This window comes from Passer montanus, unplaced genomic scaffold (genome assembly GCF_014805655.1).
Source record: "Passer montanus isolate IOZ18808 unplaced genomic scaffold, ASM1480565v1 scaffold40, whole genome shotgun sequence".
NCBI classification, from domain to species: Eukaryota; Metazoa; Chordata; class Aves; order Passeriformes; family Passeridae; genus Passer; species Passer montanus.
The window spans coordinates 7,073,654-7,095,599 of record NW_024368819.1 but is presented as its reverse complement, the minus strand read 5'-3'; the positions used below and the strand labels follow the sequence as shown (position 1 = coordinate 7,095,599).

General features: G+C 37.4%; 1 protein-coding gene across 1 annotated transcript in view; it reads right to left on the bottom strand.

Annotated features, from left to right (window-relative positions):
• Positions 1-21,946, bottom strand: part of HEATR5B (HEAT repeat containing 5B) — a 54,506-nt gene that overhangs the window by 11,910 nt on the left and 20,650 nt on the right. Inside the window, exons 18-31 of the mRNA XM_039719043.1 lie at positions 21,330-21,520; positions 19,650-19,809; positions 17,242-17,431; positions 15,776-15,945; positions 13,307-13,451; positions 12,221-12,460; positions 10,140-10,391; positions 8,034-8,215; positions 6,886-6,954; positions 4,560-4,739; positions 3,660-3,897; positions 2,652-2,912; positions 1,590-1,717; positions 1,259-1,403 (exon numbers count right to left, since the gene is read on the bottom strand). Of these exons, the coding sequence (XP_039574977.1) occupies positions 1,259-1,403; positions 1,590-1,717; positions 2,652-2,912; positions 3,660-3,897; positions 4,560-4,739; positions 6,886-6,954; positions 8,034-8,215; positions 10,140-10,391; positions 12,221-12,460; positions 13,307-13,451; positions 15,776-15,945; positions 17,242-17,431; positions 19,650-19,809; positions 21,330-21,520 (2,551 nt within the window). The remainder of the gene's footprint in view (positions 1-1,258; positions 1,404-1,589; positions 1,718-2,651; positions 2,913-3,659; positions 3,898-4,559; positions 4,740-6,885; positions 6,955-8,033; positions 8,216-10,139; positions 10,392-12,220; positions 12,461-13,306; positions 13,452-15,775; positions 15,946-17,241; positions 17,432-19,649; positions 19,810-21,329; positions 21,521-21,946) is intronic.

The window sequence follows — 21,946 nt, the reverse complement described above, 5'->3', positions numbered from 1 at the left end:
ACTCCCACAGCTTGACTGGAATGCTTCTTTGGGTTTAACATGGCTTCATTCACCTCCCCTTCTTGATAAGGCAGCCTGTGGCTCCTGACTAGTATCACCCTTCACTTCCTTTCAATGTTATCAGTTCTGGTCTGTCAAAGTAGGACAGCTGGCTCCTCTTCTCTTGCCAGATCTCTACAGTCTTCTCCAACTGGATATCTGGAGATAGAGACTTTTGTTGCTGGAAGTCACAGTATTGGAGCCGCCACCTTCATGCAAGCATCATCCTCCAGGGCCACACTCCAGCAGTCTATGGCTGTCTCTCCTTCTGAGAAACATGGGACTTCACCTCCTGCACGTGCAGGAGCTCTGAAGAACATTTCATTCCCCCATTTACCTTTCCTGACACCACAGAGTCTGCTCACCTTCACAAGCATTTCCTTCACATCTCACAGGTGAGACCAATGTCACTTCCAGCCGTGGCTGCACAGACAAGCCTCTGGAGCACAGGTACATCAGCATTTTCACCTGAATTCCAAACCTGGTCATTACACCTCTGATGTAGCAGAGGTGATTGTCCCTCAGTCAGCAGACTGCTGTTGTATGTCACTGCCACCATTATGCTGACTCCAGCAGTACTGTACAATCTTGAGAAGCATTTCTGTGCAGCATGAGCATGCCTTCCCATGCCAACTGCCTTGCTCCTGTTGCACACCCTGTTCCCAAAGATCCTGGTAGCTGACACACCCTGAGTGCCCTGAATAAGTAAAGTAAGAACCCAGGTGCAAGTCTGCTCCACTTCCTGGCAAGATCTCCTGGGCAGGCAACTTTCCATACTGGTTTCAGGAGCAGTTCACTCACCTCATAGATGTCAGTTGTGTCAGAGACACATCACAATACCCTGCACTGGTGGCTAAATCATTAAAATTCACAAAAAAGGGTAACTGAAGTGCTAAGGAGGCAGTCAGTAGAGAAACATTAAGGAAACTGAGCATGGTATTACTAAGGGGTGTGCTGGGTATGACTTGCACCACTCTTGCTCCAGAAAAATGAATGAAAATCATGACACGAAATGAGAATGATCAGAGGAAGAAAAAATACAGCTTACAAGTGTTAAGAAGTCAGCAGGTAATTATGAACACAATCAAAATTATCTGTAGAATACACATAATTTTCCTCCTCAGTGTAACCATACTCTAATGCAACTGAGTTCCTTTCCCAATATGAAAACCTGTTGCTTATTTACTCTGCAAAGCAAGCCGTGTTTACAGAATCTTACTTAGTGTGTTCCTTTTTTCCTGCAAATAATCTTGAGCTGCTCTTACTATCTGCTGAACAACTCCTGTAACCAGGAGCTGGACTGACGGGGGATCCCAGGTCAGAAGGAGCCGGTGAAGCACACTCAGGAGTTCAACACCAAGGAGCTGCAGTGAAACAAAATACACAGAAACACATTAATTAGGACTAAACAATTTCTAATTGTTATGTCACTTGCTTATGATGAACAAATACTTTTCTCATACAAAAAATAATTACAGCTCTTGTAATCATCATAGATGAAAGACCAAGACCTGGAAAAAGCTGATTGTTACAACATGCTCATACATTACCTGATCCTCTGCAATATGGATCCTGGCACAAGGGGAATCCAATAAAGTATGTAGTGCTTGCAAGCAAGATGTAACATGCTCTACGGGCTCTTCAGGTCTTGGGGAACACAGAAACTGTATGCTAACACCTGAAAAGAGCAGTAGTTAAAAGAATGTTCATATCATCAGAAAATCAAGTTTTCTTTCAAATTTTTTATAAGTATAGTAGGCTCTCAAAAACTTTAGAAAGATAGCTGTTTTTCTCAATTCTTCTTCCTTTCCATTAAAAGAGTCTATGCAGAAGAATTGTATTTTCTTCCTCTTCTGCATCATGTCTTCCCCAAAATTTGGCAGGATAAATAATACACAGCGACAACAAGCAATTTAAGATTACTGAACAGAAATCTATACTTTGTTCTAAAGATCTGTAAGTCAGACATATGAATTCTTCAGTTTTAAACTGAGTTTCATTTTCTTGAACTCTTTTAAATGTAAACACAAACAAAATGAAGTGAAGCTCCAAAAATCATGCAATATTTAGCTTCTATATATGGTACTTAATTCCGGATTTAATTGTGTGTATCTCAGCAAACTTCTGGCATTCCTCAGAATATGAGATTACATCCACCCCTTAAAGCTGTTAGGTAACACCGAAGGGAAACAGCGAATGCTACTCACAGACGAAAAACTGATGAAAAACCTACTCTATGTGATTTGCCAAATATCAGTCTCTACTAAGCAGTGTTTTATAGGGATGTGTATTTTAATTAACCTCACAGCTTTTGCATCTTTGAAGCATAGTATTTTGTATCACCTGCATTATACTGCAGTGTAGAATAGCTCCTACTCATTTTGTTCAATTACATAAATCACAATAATCACACTGACAAATATTATGCCAAAGCTACAAAGAACACAGAAGGCAGAAAGAGGGAGGATGAGACAGAGGTTTTCAAAACTTTACTGTCCAAACACGTAACGAATTTTAAACATCACAGATTTCAAGCAAAGTATATTTTCTCAGTTTCACAGTGTTTCATACCATAATATGCTGCTGCTGAATTCTAAACTTGTAACTCTTACCCAAAATTAAGTGCATTCGATCTTTGTTTATCTCTGGCAATGATTTACTGCTAGGTGGAGTTCCAGGTGTCTGGTTTAGCATAATGGATGTAGCACGTTTCTGGGAACTGGGCACTGCTGCAGCAGTCTCTTCTGTTGACTCTGACACGTTGAATCCTGTACTGTTTAGCCAAAGTGCCACTGCATGCAGTATGGGAGCCCAGGAGTTTCGGTAATGCAGTCTAGCTGTGTCAATTGTTTCTGGAGTGTAAAATGCTCCTCCTATTAAATTTACAAAGCAAAGGTAAATTCTAAATTTCTCTGCAAGTAACAGATAAAAAGCATGCACTCAGAATTTATTAATACATTTATTCTGGATGTGCTTGATATGAACATAATCAGGTATAATACTTGTTAGTGGCAGTACATTCCAACTCTCCTTGTGTTGTAGCAATATTAGTACCTCTCATGAGAAAGTGCATTGATCTCAATAAAGCAGTAAGAAGAGAGCAAGAAAGACAGGCACAGTCATCAGATCTTGCAGCATTTTTCATATAGAGCATTCACTCTTAATTCAGTAAAATACTGTAAAACAGTGTCTGCTCTAATCTCAGGGGCTATGTTTTCCATACAACCAAAATATTTTTGCATTTGTATTAGAGGTAAAAAAGTACTCTTAATAGCACAAAGACATAGTTTTAATGATCTCAATTATCTGACTAAAGAGAATTCATTGCAAATTGAAGGAAAAAATATTCAAAGTTAGAAAAATATTGTTATTACGAAGTACTCTTAATTCCACAACGATATAGTTTTAATGATCTCAATGATTTGAATAAAGAGTATAGTCATTGCAAATTGAAGGAAAAAATATTCAAAGTTAGAAAAATATTGTTATTACATTCTCAGGCAAAAATGCATCACTTGCATGAAAAACATGTATACCAAATAATTTATAGAATAATTCTGAATGCCCAGCTACAGTTTCTTTCTGTTTTGCAGAACACAACAAGAAATTTCAGAGCATACCATCAGGTGGAAGCTGGGTAGCAAATTCAGCTGGTAAAGTTAAAAGAGCGTAATCTTTCAGCGCAGCCAACCAGAGACGGCTCAGTGCCGGCAGTTCCGGCTGTACAAGTGTTATCAAACTGTCTGGTGGCAACTCATCCACGGTACCAAAATCATCCTCATCCTCCTCTGTGCTCTTTGAAACACGCTTTGGCTTGGTTTCTGCTTCTTTCTTAATTTTCATGGCAACGACATACACCTACAAGTAAAACATGTCAACGTATGTGCTGTGAGATTCTAAAAAGAAAGGAAAGCAGCAGCCTTTCCCATGTGAATGTAACAGATTATACACAGATAAAATTCACCAGAAAATTACTGGAAAAAAGAGACTTTCAACACAACTCTGTTGTATTTAAATCCTTCCTTTTATTTCTACCAGTGTATATATATATATATAATGCTTAGGTTCATAAATGGGACTTTCCTAAAACAATCTGGCCACACACTTTCTTCCTAAAAATGTGTCAATCATAAACACTTAACAGAGTTAACTAATTAGTTGGTTCACTAGTCAACTAAGTGCAATATTTTCCCAGAACATATTTTAAGGTTGTTTGATTTTTAGGGCTTTTTGTTTTCTTGTTTGTGGGGTTTTTTTTAAGTTTAAGAGCAGTAAGATGGGAAGAAATTAAAAATCTGATCAGGAATGAGTGCATATTTTTACACAGAAAAGTGCAACACAACAAAGAACAATCAATTTAAATATGGCTCAACAGAATGGCAGAGAAAGATAGCGAGTTTAAAACATCCCAGAAGTAAAACTGCAAGAGGTTAGGAGAAAGGCATGTACAGGCAGTGTGATGCTGCTATGACACTGTAAAACCTTTCCAAACTTTGACAGATTGAATGGTCGTGGTTTACCTCAGCCCATGCTTTGAGAACGGCGAGTTTTTCCATAGTAGTTGCGCTCTCTCGGTAAAGCTGGCTACAAGATCCCTTTCCTGCTTGCACTTTATCCAAGGAAGAGACAAGAAGGTTGTGAACTCGGCGAAGATCATTCAGGTCACTTACAACCCCACTTCCTATCCAAGCGCTACATACCTAGACAACAAAGTTTAGAATCACTCTAAACTAGCAAAAAAAACCCACAATAACCTCATAAATGAAAAAAAAAATTAGTAAGAAAACCAAGCCCAAAAACCAACAGGAAAACTTAGCCTCTGTCTTCCTGCTTAAGACAAATAAATCAGGTTTTCTTTTTTTTTTCTCCCCAACCATGACAACAGAATTGCTCAGGTGAGTGGTTATAAAGGCTATATTTGCAATGCCTATTACAAGGGAACTTAAGAGACATGGAAAATATTTTTAACATTTTTCAATCCTTCATAAATAGGTTATAACAATTTTTTTATTAATCATTCAGGTAATGAGTCACCATATTCTCTGTGAAGAATATTTTGGACAGCAATCAACAACAGTATACCTTAAAACCCCTCACATCACAAATCAATATATAAGGCTCCCTACTAGTGGGAAGTTTTCAAATTATTTATGTCAAGAAAACACCTAGAAATTATTTAGAAGATTGAGCTATGATTTGGAACCCACAGTTCTATACCTAGAACAATCCATCCACAATGGTGGACAGACAGTTGGGTGTCTCTCAATGTTTCATTTGAATCCATTAAATGGATCCAAACAGGTACTCAAAGTAACAAACATCACACAGATTGGCTGCTCCTGACTAATGCTACACATTGGCATTCATCCTCTGAAACATATTCATGCCAGACATAATGCAGGCAATAGAAGAATTCTGGTGCAGCTGCTTTTCTACAAAGAGGAAAAGGGACAAATTCTTTCAGAAGTGCTGCTCTTATTCTGGAGATTATTCTACAAGGATGAGGATGAGAAGCAAAAAATCTCACAGAACTCAAGCAGTTCAGGTTTTACAAACTGTTTTTTCAAGCCATTTTTGACCTATCTCAAATTTATTTATTTTGGTTTTAAAGAACCAATTCCATGACATCCTTTGGGGGAGGAACTCTCTCATGATCTGGAGTGACGGACATATTTAGAAAAAAAACCAAACAAACTTAAACACAAATACTAGAAGTGTCCTAAACAGATACAGGACAAAGCTGTTGAAAACTTCTCACAAAACTATCATGGTAGGAATAAGACCAGCTTCAATCCTGCTGCTGAGCAAGTCAACATCAGTTTCACTAATGACATAAAACTCTAACAACATCCAACTCCTTCAGGTAAGATCTTCTCTGTCCATGTAACTTCTAGAGCAAGTTAAATAGCCAAACCTAATCTCCAGCCATTGGATCCTGTAAGTGAACACATCTGCTTTGAAAATGGTTGAAAAGAGAAGATTTTGACAAGTTATAAGGAATGTTAAATGTTTTCACATAAATGCCTCTTCATTTAAACGTGCAGAAACATTCAGTAAATCAGGATGAACATATTTTTTCCTACAAGTAGGTACCAAGTTATGCCGTAATCGAGCAATCCTTGCAAGTTTTGCTGAAAATGGAGTGTAAAAGAATAACACCAAATCACACTCCTGATGACTCAAATTTACTAAACAAAACTCAGAAACACAGAGTTACCATTTTTAAACTGTTTGCATAGCTAACAGAACTGTTTCTTTAAACCACAGTAGTCTCTTCAGCTGTGAAAACCACATACTACTACAGCTATTTTGCTGACAGTTGATTTAAATGGCAGTACACAAGATTACACACAAGAGAACAATCCCAAACACATTCAGAAAAAAAAAATCTTTTAGCAAACTTTCAATGACAAGTTGTTACTATGATTGTAATGAGAATGCTCAGATCTTCTAAATTCTAAAAGAGAGCATTAACCTGAAGTTTAATGTCTAAAGGTAAATTGTCAGTAATCCAAATATCTGATCAGACTGAAGGACAATAAATAAACTTCTACTGGTGTCATTAAGCAAAGAGTTTTTTTCCTTTTTTCCCCTTCTTTTCTTGCAGGATTGATATGAAGACATAGTTAGTTCCAGATACATTTTTTGATGTAGCTCCACAAAAGGACTTCTGCACATCTGAGTAACAAAATATATTACAAAGAAACTCAAAAGATGTTGCAAAAACATCACAGCTAAAGTTTACAACATCTTCCAGCCATTTGATGCTATTTCTCTTTTGCATCCTTCTTCCAAAGAGAAGGAAAATTAGTTCTCCTTATAGTACGTGAACGTTTTCTACTGTACCTGACAGGCCTTTGCAGTTATATCAGATGGTGTATCTTGGGAAAAGGCTGGCCTCAGAGCAGCTCCAACCTGTTGATAAGAAGAAAAGTTAAAAATCCAACTACAGTAATAGGGACACAGTGTTGTTTACCTCATCTTGTTTAAGCCTCAAGGACAAGTACATAATAAGCAAGACAAGACTGGCAAAATTTGGCATTGTAGTTACATACCAAAACTATCCTTGCTATCTAGCAAACATTTGCAATAGCAGTCTTTAAATAACAACAACAAAATCTTAAACTACTTTTTTTCCTGCTTGCCCCATTGCCTTTTTAAGTCTCAACTACCTCTGTGAAATATGTGGTATTATCTTCCCTCTGTTAATGAGTATCCTTTTAATCACTACGGTATTACAGGCGCAACTTCTGTTACGGATCAATAAACCAATGACAATTCCATGTCCAAAGGATGTGAAAAATGGTATTAAATGTTTATGGCTGGATTTGCATCAAGCCCGCCAAGTGACAATACTGACTGAAAAATGCCTTTTAGGCAGTTGCTATATGGCAATATTTTTGTGAAACAAAAGGAACCAAGTCCAAGAGAAAGAAGCAATGGTTACAGCTCTACAGAAGGAAGAAGAAAAAGGCAGAAAGTGAAAAGGATGAAAGCCTGCCATTTGAAAGATCTTGGAAAAATCTTGATGACAAGAGTGAAAACAAAAGGGGTGACAGAGTTAAGCTATGCAACAAAAAAAGCACGATAATGTCCCTAAATAAATCTTTAATTGCCCACTTCCCAGTGATATACTTTTGTAGTTTTCATTTAAACAGAAACACATTCCTTAATTCCCTAGAAAATCTAGAAGTGAGTGAACAATGTTTTCCAGTTCTTAGTTCTACAAACTAATAGCCACTTTTGCCAAAAATTAAATGTAACTTAAAATATTTGGCTTTCAAGCTACTGAATTTTATCAGCTACTAAATTATAATAGATAGAATGAGATACAAAAATAAAATTTGAAAAGGTAAGTGAGTCTCTCTAGCACATTTTCACACACAGAAACATCTCCTCACAGCTTTTTTTTGAAATTACAAAATGTTCTCAAAGCTAATACTGGTACATTGGCATAAATACTCAATTTCCTGAACTTATGAAGGAGGTCTCACATTCGCCTGATACTGCTCCAGTATCACATGGCCTGGAAACTCTGGCTCAGGAACGGATGCAAATTTCTTGATGATGTCCTCAAGAGCCTGAAGCCCCGCCATGCGGAGCTGGTTGCTGTGGTCCGTGGCAGCCATGAATGCCATTCGGATAAGGTCAGAGAGATGCAGTACTAAGAAGTCATCTTAGAACAAAACAGAAAGAACTATTTAGTAACTTAAAAGATAGCTGACATGATGAGTACTTGCAACATTTTCCTCATTGATATGCATGAATTTTATCTATTTGTTTTCAAATATCAACATTTAATGCATGAAGAAGCAGGAAAGGATGAAACCTAGTTTGCTTTCTTGTTTTCCACTTCCCCTCCCCCACAAAGTGATTCTATGACTTTTATTCCTAAGACAACCTTAAAAACTGAACAGAAATTTTGTAGAATGAAGTATGTAAATGTGGCTAAGTAGCTTAGAATATATTAAAACATTTAGTAAAGCGAATTTGAATGATCCCCCAAACATACAGAAAATCTTCAAGGCAATTCCTGCTCGAGTCCTGTGCTTACAGTGACCCCTGCTGATGTCAACACCTAAATCTGAGTCTGCCTCTGGTTCTCCTCCCAAAAACCACATCCAAGGCTGTAAGCATACAGACAAGAAAAATACATAGCTTGGTAACATTTCTGAAAGGATTATTCTTCTCTAGGTATTCATTTGATTTCTTTTCTTACTCTTAATTTGAAATTACCACATGGACAACTAACATGAAAATAAATTATTTAACAACATCCAGAGTGACTAATGAAACCCATAAATTGCCTAAGCTGTTTTCAAGTCTCAAGGTAAAATAGGAAAATGTTTTTGTGGCTGAAACTTTTCAGAGGCATATCAGTAAAGAAAGACTGAAAATCACTTTGAACTACAGTGATAAAAGTCTGCACTTCCTTTTTCAAACAATCAGAGACAATAGTAAAATTTGAAGATTTTAACAGCTGCATGTGGGGGGCAGAATTTTGCTGAGTTTTCCTTTTTACAATGATACCAAACACATCAAGGTTCACTTTAAATAACTAGAGATAAAATTTTCCAGATTATGATACGCAATTCTCTGCAGGACCCTATAAGCAGCAGTTATTTCATTATTTTCTTTGTAATACAATGCCATGACAAAATAAACTTTCCTGAACTTGTTCCTTCCTAGTCTTCAGTGGCCTCAAATCAAGTCGAAAACCAGAGCCTCACAAAAGCAATGCACAGTGCTGGAACCAGGCTGCAGTAAAGCAACACAGGCAAAGACCTGATAACTCTCCATACCACAACAGACACCCTTAGCAACACAGACACCAAAATCCATTAATGTCATACATTCTAGGATGCTCACAATATTCATCCTACATACACAAAATCCTCATGAGCACTACACTGGTGAACCCAAACAACCACAAACATGGACAACTCCAGGACAGACACCTCACACTATCTGAAAAACATTTCTTCAAAAAACTACTATGCCATCTAAGCCCTCTCGATTTTGATCCTCTAACTCATAAAACTATCTTTGGAACATGAAAACTAAGATTTATCACTCTCATGGATACCAAAAGAACGAACCTTATAAAGTCCATGTCTTTTTATAACTCCCTCCCACATCCCCCTCTCTCTGCAACCAATGCCATAGCAATAATTACCTAGCTTGATCCCTTCTTTTTTTCTAGCAACTCTTCAGATTGGAGATGCTAAAATAATCTCAAGTTTCATTCATTGCATTAAACTCTGAAAACACTCCCAACTTGTCCTTAGCTAGAAGCTTATTGCTTCTGTTCCAGAACTGAGAAAACCTTTGCATCTCTAAGGTTTTTCCCCTAAGCAGACCAGTTTTTCAGAACTGGTATGTTCCAGAAAACCTCATTCTTTGTGCTCATCATACTGTAACTACAGTGATTATAAAGACACAGTTTTATTGATTATTGCTAGGCATTTCCTTTGGTTTTGACCATTTGAATGAAAGAATAAGCGCTTACTATTTTTTTTCTTGGTTGTGTAATCTTAAACTGTAAAGAGGTGTCAAAATTAAAGTAAAAAATTAAGAACAAAACTAAAGCAAGCAATTACTTTTTGGGTTTTTCAGTCTGGCTGAACGAGCCAGTGCCAGGTCGAAGTGTGCCTTGTTGGCATTCTCACACAGCATGATAACCCGGCACAGACAGTCTGCCGCAAACACTCGAGTGGCCCAGCGAGGTGCTACAGAAGGCTTGGACTTGTCCTCTTCACCCAAGGTGGTAAACATTGTGTCATCATCCATCTCATCCTTCTTCTCCAACTCCTCATCCTTCCCTCCTCCCAAGGGAGCAGCAGTGCTCATGTCTATGACATGGAACAATTAAAAGGAAGAAAAACATGCCACTGTTAAAATCCACAGAAGGCAGTTAAGGACATGAATTCAAGTCCTTCCTTATACTGAGAGTCAGAACAGACTAATTCTTCTGTAGAAACATTTGACAAATGTTCAAAAGCAAGAGCGTATCATTAAAAGAAATGGTTGTCACCTCTGTTCTGAGCTAAATTACCCTTTATTTGTCTTACATCATATGAGATAAATTCCTGTAATATTAATTCTCCACAGTTACCAACTACAGCTAAATTCCATATCTAAATTGCCCAGTTTTGTAAATAAACCCATTAAACTGCCAATAAACAAGATAAAGCTCAGAATTAAAATAATTATCAGGCTCAGAATAAAAGAATGAGCTTAGCTTTGAATTATTCAGCTCCCATTTCAAGTGCAAGACAAAAAGCAAGTTAAACTGAAGCAAAATTACAAAGTTCCATGCCATGGGACAGCTATGCAGCCAAGTAGGCCACTGATAGCACCCAAAAATGGGAGTAACATTCAAAAAATTATTTTCTCTAGGTGTAGGTTAGAGACTTCATTTCAGAAATTAAAAATTATTTCAGGGATTACATAAAAAACAAAAGCTGAACATGGATCAAAAAATCCCGCACCAAACACGCATATATATTTTGCTATTCAGAAATGAAAACATAAATCCTCAACAACAAGGTCTAAATTAGCAAAATGCCAAAATACTGACAAAAATTACCCCAGCAATAATTAGAAGAGAATTAAAGGAAATTATCACAATTCATGTTTCTTAGAAAGTCTAAATTTAAGCAACTGAAGAGCCAAGACACTGAATAAAGAAAAAGGCTATGGCAAATCAAACATGGATGATGCTAATGAATAACAACAGCATTTTGAGAAGGCATCCAGGACCTCATGTGGCTGATTTGTAAATCTCTGCTTAAAAGCAAACCACATTTTGGTTGTATGCCAGTTAGTTGGATCAAAGGAGATCAAAGTGAAGTTGCTGGCTTACAATCCACCTGAGAGAAATTTATTTAAATATGGTTTTCTCTGAGACCTGTCACTTAATAATAAATAAATAAGAAATTGGACAACCATGTGAAAATTTTAAGACCCATCCCACATGAAATAACAAAAAGACATGCCAATTTAAAACTCAGGAAATGAGGTCTTTCTCACTGGGCAGACTTGTGGTAACTACATTGCATAAAGAAATTATTGGTAGCATTACTCATCAGTAAATGTAAAGCTGGCAGCATTTAGAAACAGCTTCAGGATGAACTCACAGATGCCAATAAACAAGTATAAATGCAAGGGAAATGAGCAGATTCTGCGTCATAACCACCCTACAAGCTGAAAAACAGGAATAAGGTCTCAGAGGACCAAATCTGTGCAAACAAATCTGCAACAACAAACAAAAAATCCATCACCATGGTAACCCAGCATCACATCAGTAATTCACAAAACCTCATAAAAGAAAGCTCAGAATGTGTACAGGAGTCTTCCCTCTGTACAATCCTGATATACAGGCTAAAAAGGATGTCTGCTTTCACTAAGATACTGAAATGTCAGACTTACAAACACCATTCTTCTCCATTAGAAACCCTGCTTCAAGCAGCTACCTTTTTACTTTTACCAGCAATATTCTGAAACTTAACATCGGTAGTTCTTTCTTTCTATGGCAGTTTAATTGCACTATAATCAAACTGTGTGTACAATATAACCCAGACCTTAACTAGGATAAAGGAGAAATTCCAAACCAATATTGCCAGAACACATTAGTGCTAAGGACATACTGTCATTTATGTGAGCCCAACAGAACACTCACCACTGGAAGCTGCAAGGACATCCTTACAAAGCATGAGCCAGTGAGAAAGGTTTTCCACTGCCAGGGATGACAGCATGTGTCCCAGGGTGTCGTGGATATCTGAGCACAATTTCCGATCGGTCTCCCGATCCAGCATTCCGAACAGGACGCCCTCCAGGCCGGTCTCTGTTATGTTCACCCCCTGATGCCGGCAATGAGCGTCTCGCCGAGAGCCGGCCCCTGGTGCAAAAGGATTCAAGTCTGCAAAAGGAGAATGAGAAAGCTTTTCTAAAATCAGGAACTCAGTTTTAAAATTTGGAGCAACAGATTTGAATTGGACATTGTGAACCTGTGTGTGTATAGTTCAATCAAAGATCACATAGATGTTACTGATATTTTTCTGAACTAATGCTAGAAAGATTCTAATACAGCAATTAATTTCATCTGCAATGGAAATAACACCTCCAAGTATTAAATAAGTTAAAAAAACCCTCTCTTCAAGGCACACAGCCCATGAATTTAGAATAAACCTAACAGTATTGGACTCTAAAGACTCTTCCCAGAGACAAACTTAACTGGTATCATTTGAATAAGTTCACAAGTCTACATTTGTATGAAGACTGTGCTGATCAACACTGTTGAGCCTCCTATTTTCAAAATAAAATGATGTATATAAGAATTAGAGCAGCCAGCAAAGTCCACAGGCATTGCAGATATGATGCTTACAGAATATAACACAACCAGATATCTCAATCAAACAGCACACCATTAAGTCAATTTTCAAAATAACAAGAGTTATAACACCAGAAAAACTGTAAAATGCTTCCATTGTACATATACTGTGCTCCCTATTTGATTGCCAGCCTTAACAAGAGAGAGAGGTAAAGTCTGAATTTCACAAATAATTAAACCATAAACAAAATCCTAGAGGTACAAGCAGGGGTGTGGCCAGAAATTACTGAAGTCAGAAGGGACAGTTAAGGGTACCTCTCACTAAGAGGCACAGGGGGGTTCTTGGCTTTTTCCCTTCTTGCTGAAGGCATAGCCCACATACGCACACATGTTCATTCAACTGTTACAGAAAGGCCACGTGAAAGAAGTACGTACTGATGGCAGTGCTCTCTTTGTCCCCAGCGTTCTTCGCTAAGCTCATGGCGTACTCGCACACCTCGGACGCTTCCCTCTGAGCAAGCTGCCGCAAGCACGCCACCGCAGCCCGGCGCAGCAGCAAGTGAGAGCTGCACAAGTGAACCTGGAAGGCAAAACCACTACAGGTGAGGGAACGGCTGCACCCCTGTAGCAATAAATCAATGCTGCTTAGGACTAAAAACATGGCATTTTTCAGTTATAAGCCCATGAGTGAGATGCTGGGAATCAAGTTCTGAAAGTTCAGAAGTAAGCACTTTTCATAATATACAAATATCAAAATAAAGCTGGCATACACAGAGCTGACAGCTGTTACCTGATTAAAGAGATAAAAGCTTAAATACTGGAATTACTGTGCCAGGGTGATTTAGATTAATTAGTTTCCAATTTGTTACACTCCAGTGCTACTCTGCCTCATATTCTGCTATAGCTGTAAATCACTTTCTTTTAAACAAAAAAGCCATTATCAGGTGCACTGCACATGACAGCTATAATAAAACCTGCATTTCACAATAGTAGTAGAATCTATAACATTAACTTATTAAAAGTGCCTCTCAATAAGACAGCATCAGATTTCTTTGCTAAGCAACACTGGCTTCTAATACCTCTGAATCACCTAAAGCACAGGCAAATATTTTCCTTACAGAAGAATTGTGTATGGTCTCTATTTTTCTGAGAGGAAGTAGCTCCACAGAAAAGTGAATGTTTTTTCAACAAACATGGAAGTGGAAAACACAAGTGGAAGAGGTGATGACTGCCCTTTAAGAAACTCTAACTCTTTATTTACTCCAGGGTAATTTGGTTTTAATAAACAAAATATCCATTTGCTTTCTTGGTATTAGGTTATTATGGGGATGGAAAATGCTTTCCTAAATGAAAGGGTTCTACAGTTTATAAAGCAATTTAACAGTACTTCTTTATTCCACATATGAATGTACAAGAATTTTAGTCCTAAAAAAACAGGCAGTCTTTAAAGAATTTCTAAATTCTCTAAAAAACAACTGAGCCTGTTTCAATGACCTAAAACACAGAACATTTGGGAGATTTATTAATGTAAAGGGTATTCTGTGATTCAAATTACAAAACAACTAACTACAAGTTATAAAGGCAATGCAGGAAGAAGAAATTAAAACGAGAGTGTGGAACTGCATGGTTTAATTTTGATACCTGGCATTAATTCCATTCTGAACAGTTGGCTGATGGTGCAGGTAAGGCAGGCCTTGCCTACATAACTATGCATGTGCAGTATGAAGAATGCTCAAGACAACTCAGAGGAAGTCCTATCAAACTAAGTATAAATTGAAAGTAAGGAATACAAGAAAGCAAAACAAAAATAGCTTTCATTAGCAGAAGATGATAAACTAACTGGAGAGAAATGGTAGAAAACCATGGGAAAAGGTTTCAAAACAGCACTAATGATTCATGTATGAACTTCATTGTCTGTAACATCACCCACTGGTATTTACAGAGTAAATGGCTGTAGGAATTATCTCTCATGTTGTACATGATATTCATACAAAAGAACTTATCTACTTCTGAGTGTGTTACACCCCTTTCATGCAAAATTCTGTGAAGGGACAAGTGACAGGTTCTGTAAATACATTGCACTCCCAGGAGTGCTTGGGGCAGGGTGGGGCTTGGGTGTGCACAAGGCTGAGGAGAAGCACCTAATCATGAGAGGATGCCCTAGGGAAAATCTGGTTGGCATACTAAGAAAAAGCTCCAGTGTTGACATAAGTAGGATTGCATTCCTTCAGGTAACACTGAGTCATCAGCACCACAAAGATTGACATAAACAACTTTGCAAAACATCTAACAGACATTACAGAGAAGCTTTTCAAATTTCTCAGTATTGGACTACTGAACCCTCTAAAAATAACTTTTACAATAGTAATTATTAAAAAAACTCCCACCAACCCACACCAGAACCACACTCACACCACCTTTCCTCTTATATTCATGTTTGATATGTTTTGGGTTCAAGCCTTTGCCTTACATTCAGGCTTAAGCCAGGACTTGCTGACAAAACACTAATGAAGGAAGGTGGCAACATTTTAACAGCAGCAGCACAAGAATTTGTATGTCAGCCCCTAAAATGCTGACAGTAGCAACATAAATCCCCTTCTCACTCACCTCCTTCTTTGCATGCAATTAGTTGGAGCAAACAGAGCATTTCAGCATCTTTTTTACTCATTTATATTATTCATAAATGCCTGCTATCTTACACTATTGAGGGTGAAAGAGAATCACCCCCTATGACTTCAGTTTGGGCAGCATTCTGAAAATATGTAAAATGGCTTGGGGACTCCAGCGTTTTTGCAAATATAACTTGCTTATTACATATGGCTCTCCTTGCTAAATATTTCCCCTGTTCTCTGATAAGCACATGCTCAAACTTGGAGGACCAAAAGGGATGCATTTGATACTCACACAAAGACTGGGAACCAGACTGGACAGGTTGACATGCCGTGGTGCAAACATATGAAGCTGCTGAAGGCAGGATATAGCAGCTGCCTGAACAAGTGAGTCTGAATGGTCTTGTGTGATTGCACATCCCACCAAACAGGAAGAGCGGATTGTTGAAATCGTAGCTCCGTTACCTAATCATGAAGAGGATATCCTTAGCACAGCAAAACTTTTCTATCACAACTGCAGACTTTAAACCTCTGAGAAGCAAGAATTATTAAAGCTTCAATATCACAAAAAGGAGTTCTCAAATTAACATGCAACTTTTCTGATTTGCCATACAAACTAGAAACACTACAGAGTGCTTCAGTATCTCTTTTTTAGCCCAGTTAAATAATATGCTGTCCAAATGAATTTCTGGATTGATAATCTCCAGTCAGAAATATTGTGAGACTATCCTCCCAGGTCATGAAACCAGTTAATTATCTGAAATTAGATTTTAAAAGTCTCTTTCACTCTATATATGTACAAGCAACATTGCACCAAGCCATTTGGCACGAGCCATTTCCTAAAATATCAGATAACTCTTAAGCTGGTATCTATGTGTGCAGACAATTTTAATTAGCTCAAATAGATGCGTGGCACTGCTCTACTAGAACAGGCATTTTAAAAGAACAGCATTTGATTTGAAGAACAATCCCATTCAGCATTTTAAGAATTAACCCAAAGAATTAACCCACATCAGGTTTATAAAAATATTTTCAATTACAGAAATATAACCTGCAGAAGACATTCTACTCAAGTTATTTTAAAATATTCCAGGTCAAAAGGTTAACATACAGATACACAAGTTCAATTAAACCATCTAGAACTATGTCATAACTAAAATCTTAAGTCTAGCTATTTAGAGTTAAAATTCCATTAGTGGCTCTCTGGTACTGCATCAAAGACCATCCTAAAAATATTCCTAAAAATCCCAGTTAGACAAAGTTACAAATCCGGGGTTTTAATACTTGAGGCACAGAATCTCAGACACAGTGTTTGGCATGACAAGATTTTAAGTCTCTACAATAAGGTACAGAGATCTAAGGGTATCAAGAATGAATGGAAATTAGTTGTAGCTCATAGTATCATCAATTGTTTCAAACCTAAGCTCTAGCCATCAGTTTAAAAGAAAATAAACATATGTTAAAAAAACAGAGGAAAAACCTTGTCTTGTGCTCCACAAAAATACACACAGCAAAATATGGAGAGAGGGTTTCATGGCTTACCTACCATGCAAATTTACCATTAGCCAAAACACCATAAATCACTGCAACTTCTTTATACAAATCTCAAACTGCAGCTTGCAGGACTGTCACTGAAACAATCAACACTGCCTCCCCCACCTGCAATTAACAAAAACTTACATTCTACCATTTAAGGTTATAATATCATCTTTATACAATGTAGTTTTTTGGGGTTTTTTTGCACTTGAAATTCCCACTAACCTTGCAGCTCAGGCCCAACAGTAGTTATGATAGCCCCGAGGCACCTGCCCAGGCACTGATGCACCTCTGTGTGCGACGGCGGCACAGTCAGGAGCAGCGTGAGGACGAGCGACAGCGTTGGCTCCACGTACCCACGGTACATTGGCCCACTAGAATCCACGATCAAGGCAAGAGAATGCAGAGACCAGGTCTACCAAAAACACAAAGGAATGTTTTTCAGTAGTGTATTCAGGAAATTTAACAGTCTTTGTACTCAGTTGGGGCCTAGCTCTGTACTTCTGTTCTTTAGGACATCTAATTTACTACTCTGACTCCAGAAGTGTTTCCAAATTTTCAGACGTCAAGCAAACACCTGAGAGTTTAAATATATCTATATTCTTTGGTTATTAGCAGTTCTGGGGATAATGGAAATAAGATGGCAAAGAATTTGAGAAAAAAATATACTTAAGCACTTCAAGGAAGAACAATACAAGCACAAACAACAGATCTACTTAAAACAAAAAGGAAAAAGAAAACTGACTTGAGACAGGAGAAAGAAAGAATCATTCCACTATAAAACTGGAGGCAGTCTGAAATGGGCAGTTTACAAAGCCCTTAGCAGAGATGGTCTCTTATACTCCAGTCTGAACTGATTTTCATAACAAGCTGAAAGGTTCACATGCATCTTTCTAACTTTCTTATTAGCAGGTACAAGAGAAAAAAGCAGTGTTGTTCAGTCAGCATGAGAGAAAAAATGGTGAACAATAGACCTATGCCAGTTGAAGGTGAGTAAACAACAAAAGAGCAAAGTAATTTATTGTAATTGTCAAAGTAAGAAACAGGCAAGAGGAGGGTCCTTTTAGACACTGACGTTTCACTGGAAACAAATTCCACTGACACACCTGAAAGCATCAGCTGTCTCTTCACAACACCCTACTAAATGATCTTATTTCAGAATTTTCTCACATTAAACACATGACTAAGATAAAAGAGTATTACTATTACAAAGCTAGACTCTTAGGAATAAGCTGGAAAACCTGCCTTTAAAATTGCTACTTTTTAATCCACTCTGATGCAATCCAAAAACCATTAGCACTAGCAATCATCTAACTACCTCTACAGTCCTAATCCTGTGGTAGCACATACAGCTTATCCTTTCATTCCTTTAGACTTCCATTATTCATACTTCCATACAGTTTTTGTGTAACCACAATGATCCAGTGAGGGATGAGGTTTAAAAGCTTAGTTTTTCACAGTGGCTGGGTGCTGTATTCTCAACAAAAAGTAAGGTGGATATGCAAGTTCAGCCTAGACTTCCCCTTTATAGTTTTTTCTTTTTTTTTTCATTAACCTTTTCAATTTTTTTTTTAATTACTGGTGCACAATTATATGCCTCGAGTTACTCACTCATACTTGAAGTTGGTTACATATGCAAACTGCACTTTGCCTTTCCTTAAACTAAGAAAATTCAAAAGAGACTTAAAATTGTATTTATAGATTTATTTTTTTAACATTATCTCCAAAAAAATAGGCTTGTTTTCCCAACTGATATACCTTGCTACTTTGAATTTTTTTTAATTACTCTGAGGAAAAGAAATTAGAAGGTACTCAAGTACATGTTCTATCAAGTTAACAGCAAACCAAGGTGTAAGTATGATTCTTTATAGTTACTGGGGGTTTCAGCTTCTCAGGCTGTGGGTATAAAGTGCCACTACTCTCCAAAACCATTACTCTTTCAACAGCATGTTTAGTCCCCTTTCTACTATACCAGCAACTTTTAGCAGCCAAGTTGTCTTCTTGTGAGACTTCACAAATCTATAGTCCACAGTAGATAGAAAACCCTCCCTATCTCAGACTTGGCTCCTACTGATTCCCCTTCTGCCCCCAAGTGCAATTCAGCCTGCAACAGATTTCTGTGTTCATAATACAACCCTGCAAAGATGATGCCCTGTGTAGGTACCACATACACAGGAATTACTTGACAAAGGAAACACTGCTCATCACCTGAGACTCCAGTAAGAGATTACATGTCAGTCATCAGGTTAAAGGTTCCTTTCAGGCAGCCAAGGCAATACTAACACATGTTGCTTTAAAGGCAGTTTGGAATATGCCCACAGTGCACCACTGGCACAGCTGACAAGCAGACACATGTCCTTCTGAATTAACCTGACCACTTCCAACTGCCTCTCTAAATAGATATGGAGTTATATTTTCATTACACTTTGTCTTTGGGATTCTGGGAGTTTATAAGAAAAGATTCACTTTCTTCACACTCCCTGGCACATGGATTCACTTTCTTCATGTCCCTGGCACATGCTACACATCTTATATTGACATTGTTTACTAAAGAATATCTGAACAGGTAGTTTAATATTTAATCTTCATCTTGAACATTTTAAGTAACTTTGTGGTGATTGCTTTTTTTTTACCTGAACTTCAGGAGAGGTTCCATCTTGTGCCAGAGCCAAGAGAATGCTGACACTAGTTTTCAAATGCTGTCCAGAACCTATTCCACCAACATACCGATGGAGACAACCCAGAGCCAAGGAATGGCCTGTTCTTGATACAACGTCTCGAGCAGATTTTAACCTATCAATGTTTAAATACAAAGAAATCACTTCATTCAGTAAGTTTGTTACACAGAATCTTAGAAGTTCCACAACAGTGCAAAAGACTAAGTTTCACAGGCCATCTTACAAAATCTTGAGAAGCCTGAACAACAGCAAAAATAATGCACTTACTCTAGGTTGCTATTAATCCAGGTTACATATAAAACAAGAGGAAAATAAGGTATTTTAATAATTTTTTTTTTTCTGGTCAGAACTCGACGTTTTAGATGAAGAAGAGCTTTGATAGATATAGAAAAAGAATCCAGATTTTACAAGTGTTTGATAGCAGACTAATTTAATAATCATTCCAAAACCAGTGATGTAAAAAGGACTCAAGAATAAAAAAAATGACAACACATAGTGAGAAATGACAAACTGGCAAATCCAGTTTTTTGTATAGCTGTTTTATTCTACAGCTGATTTTTCTGGCTTTTCCAAGAGAGCCTTTTTATTTTTTTTAAATAGAAGTCCTTTTATAATGAAACTAAAACAGAATGAATGATCTGGTTGTATGAAGTTTTATGCATTGACTTATTGAGTATTTTCCACAATACTGCTTCTGAATGCATGTCACACAACATCACTTGGTAATTAGAAGCCTTTTCAGTGGGTGAGGAAGAGAGATAAAAGAAGGGATTTCCTAATAAACACAAAGAAAGATTTCTTTCCCCTAATTGACTGTATGAGAGACATGCATGCTCTTGGCTATCAGTGAACAACAAAGTAAATGTACATGTCAAATATTAAAAAAATCATTTGACTGTCAACAGAATGACAACCATTAACAACTTCCAAGTTAATCTAGATAAGAAACCACGGAATGTCCCAGTAATAGAAATTCAACAAAAGAAAGCAAGGATGTTGTACTTTATTACAAGATGAAAGGGTGAGAAAAATTTAATTACTCAGAGGTAAGAGAGCTGGACTGAGGCTATGTGCATGCACCTGGCCCAGCCAAAAACGTGGGCTGCAGCCCTGAGGCAGTCGCATTCTGATTCAGAAATATGCTGATGCCTTAAATTTAAGCAAGAAATTGGGAAACATACTGTCGTGTTGCTTCTACCAGGTATCTTTCTAAAGACCCAAGATAAACAATAGAATATGAAAAAAATACAGACCAGCAAATCAGTTAAATCAATGTGTAAAGAGTGAAACAGAACCACTGTTACATGCTTCACATTACAGTCATACTTAATGTAAGCTGTGCTCATCTATCTGATACAGTTTGGTCACCTTCAGGTAACTCATCAAAACCTGTTCACCAGTATGATTTCACATTCCAAGTGTTTAACAACTCAGCATTTATTCCTCACATGAAATAAATCCAAAAGAGAAGAATCTGTTTAAAGGTTTCTTAGGTCTATGTAACCACAGGGATCAAGCAGGAAAGAAGACAATAATGAATACGATATTTAGAAAAGGAATCTTCCAAACTACATTAAATTACACATTACATTAAATTGCAATTTTATTTCATTTTCTGAATTAAAATCAACTTACTTATCAAAACTGTACTGAGCCATTCTAGCAATGAAAGAGGCTTCTCCAACCACTTGAGCCATTCTGCCAAGAGCTTCACCTGCTGCACATCTCAAAATAGGGTTAGGATTATCAAGAGCACCCATTACAAGTGTCAAAGCAGATTTGCGGACTTCTTCTGGTCCTAATGTGCTTTTATTCTCTGCTAAACCCTACATTAAAAATAAAAAAAATTTTAAAAAAATTTAAGAAAAGGAAGAAGAAGAAGAATCCAAACACCCCAATGTAGAGCAGAAGAAAATATATTTGAGACCATCAAGTGAAAACTATGCACTTTTGCTTCAATTTGTGGTAGTTTATCCTAAAACACATTGGCTGAAAACATTTGAAACTCAAAATCAACAACATCCTGGGTCTCATGATGTTTGCCAATACTGTACCTATTTCACATACAGGAAGACCTGTTGCACCAGTCTTTTTTATCAAATGCATTATCTACATGCACCCTAGTCCTACCAAATCTGATCTAGCTTTACATCAGACACCTCAGGGAAAAAAAGAGAAGCTTTAAAAATCTAACAGCAAAAATCTAATAGGAAAATCACAGACCAGTTACATTTCTACAAGAATCACTTAAA